The 1,677-nt window shown below is 51.5% G+C and overlaps 1 protein-coding gene across 1 annotated transcript in view; it reads right to left on the reverse strand.

Annotated features, from left to right (window-relative positions):
- Window positions 1-1,398, reverse strand: part of Tmem120a (transmembrane protein 120A) — a 10,851-nt gene extending 9,453 nt beyond the window's left edge. Inside the window, exon 1 of the mRNA XM_029477806.1 lies at window positions 1,237-1,398. Within this exon, the coding sequence (XP_029333666.1) occupies window positions 1,237-1,398 (162 nt within the window). The remainder of the gene's footprint in view (window positions 1-1,236) is intronic.
- Between the last annotated feature and the right edge of the window lie 279 nt (window positions 1,399-1,677).

Below are 1,677 nucleotides of genomic sequence, written 5' to 3' on the forward strand. Positions count from 1 at the left end.
TCTGAGTTCGAGGCCAGCCTGGTCTACAGAGTGAGTTCCAGGACAGCCAGGGCTACACAGAGAAACCCTGTCTGGGAGGGGTAGAGGTGGGGGGATCAGATGCAGAGGCGCATGCCAGTGATGCAAACATTTGGAAGGTGCAGGCGGAAGGATCAGAAGTTCCTGGTCACCCTCACCAAGGACACGCACNCACTCTACCTACCACCCACATGACACCCTACATTCTTCATCAGTCCCCTTGTAAGCGCCTTCACCTGGACTTGTTCTGAGTCTGAGGAAGTGCTTTTGGGACTTGTGGCCCATCAGGTGGCTCAGCAGATAAGAGTGCTTGTGGTCAAGTCTGGTGACCTCAGTTTGATCCCAGGACCCACGTTGTGAAAATAGAATCGGTTTCAGCAACGTGTTCTCTGACGTCCACACAGGTACCATGGCACGCCTAGACATCTAGAATAAAGCTGAAGAGAAGCTCAGCACTTATGAGCACTGGCTGCTCTTACAGAGGACCTGGCTTCAATGCCTAGGTCTACATAGTAGTTCACAACCATCTGTCACTCCAGTCCCTGGCGATCCAATACCCATCTCTGGCCTTCACTGGTACCAGGCCCACATATGTGGTGCATAGACATATATGCAGGCAAAAAAAGAAGTGCATGCAAGCAAGGCACAATGCAAAATTTTAAATATGGTGTAACAAAAATATGGAAGATGTTGTGGAATTTGGGGGGGTTGGGATGTGGCTCAGTTGGCAAATGCCTACTTGCAGGTAGGCTTGGGTTTGCTTCCTAGTACCACAAACTTGGTGTGGTGGTACAGGCCTGTATTCCTAGCAATTGGAAGAAAGAGACAAGAGAATCAGAAGTTCAAGGTCATCCTCAGCTACATAGGGACTTCCAGGATATCCTGGGCTACACGAGACTCTGTCTCAAGAGAAAAGGAAAAGAAAAGAAAAATTAAACCTGGGAGTGTGTGGTGGGAGCGCCAGAGCGTCTCCTTCACAGTGAGCTGGGGACAGAGTCTGTACACAGGGACTCAGAGGCGGTGGTCAGAGCTCTGGCTCTGGGAATGTGGCAAAGACCCCCCATTTTAGGGCCTCTGAAGTTTGGAGCATCCCTAAGGCTGGGTGGGAGGACCTGCACCCTGGGATAGACACGGTGACAGCTAGTCACAACACAAAGCATAGCAGGACTGGCAACATAAGCATCGCTGAGNACCCCTCCCCACCTCCCACCCCCTCACATGGGTAACCTCCAGAGTGAAGGTCCTCAGAGTGNGCCACAGCTGCGCCAGGACTGCAGTAGGCTCAGTGCAGCTCNCCTCCAGGTATGGAGGTGCCTGAGGAGCCAGAAGGAAAAGGGGTTCTGCTCTGCTGAGTGGACAGGGCCTGAGAAGGCCAGTCATAGTGGAACACATGGAATCCCAGCACTCAGATAAGAGGCAAGAAAGCAGCAGGGCTGAGGGTGGCCAAAGGTACATAATAAGGTAGAGAGATGACTCAGTGGTTCAGAGCACTGGCCNCTTTTCCAGAGGATCCAGGTTTGGTTCCCAGCAAACACNGGCGGCTCACAACCATCTGTAACTCCAGTTCCAAGTGATGCAATGCCCCTTTCTGACATCTGTATGTCTGTATGGTGATACATAACCAGAGATGCAGGCAAGACATCTATATACATAAAACAA

This window comes from Mus caroli, chromosome 5 (assembly GCF_900094665.2).
Source record: "Mus caroli chromosome 5, CAROLI_EIJ_v1.1, whole genome shotgun sequence".
Taxonomy (NCBI): domain Eukaryota; kingdom Metazoa; phylum Chordata; class Mammalia; order Rodentia; family Muridae; genus Mus; species Mus caroli.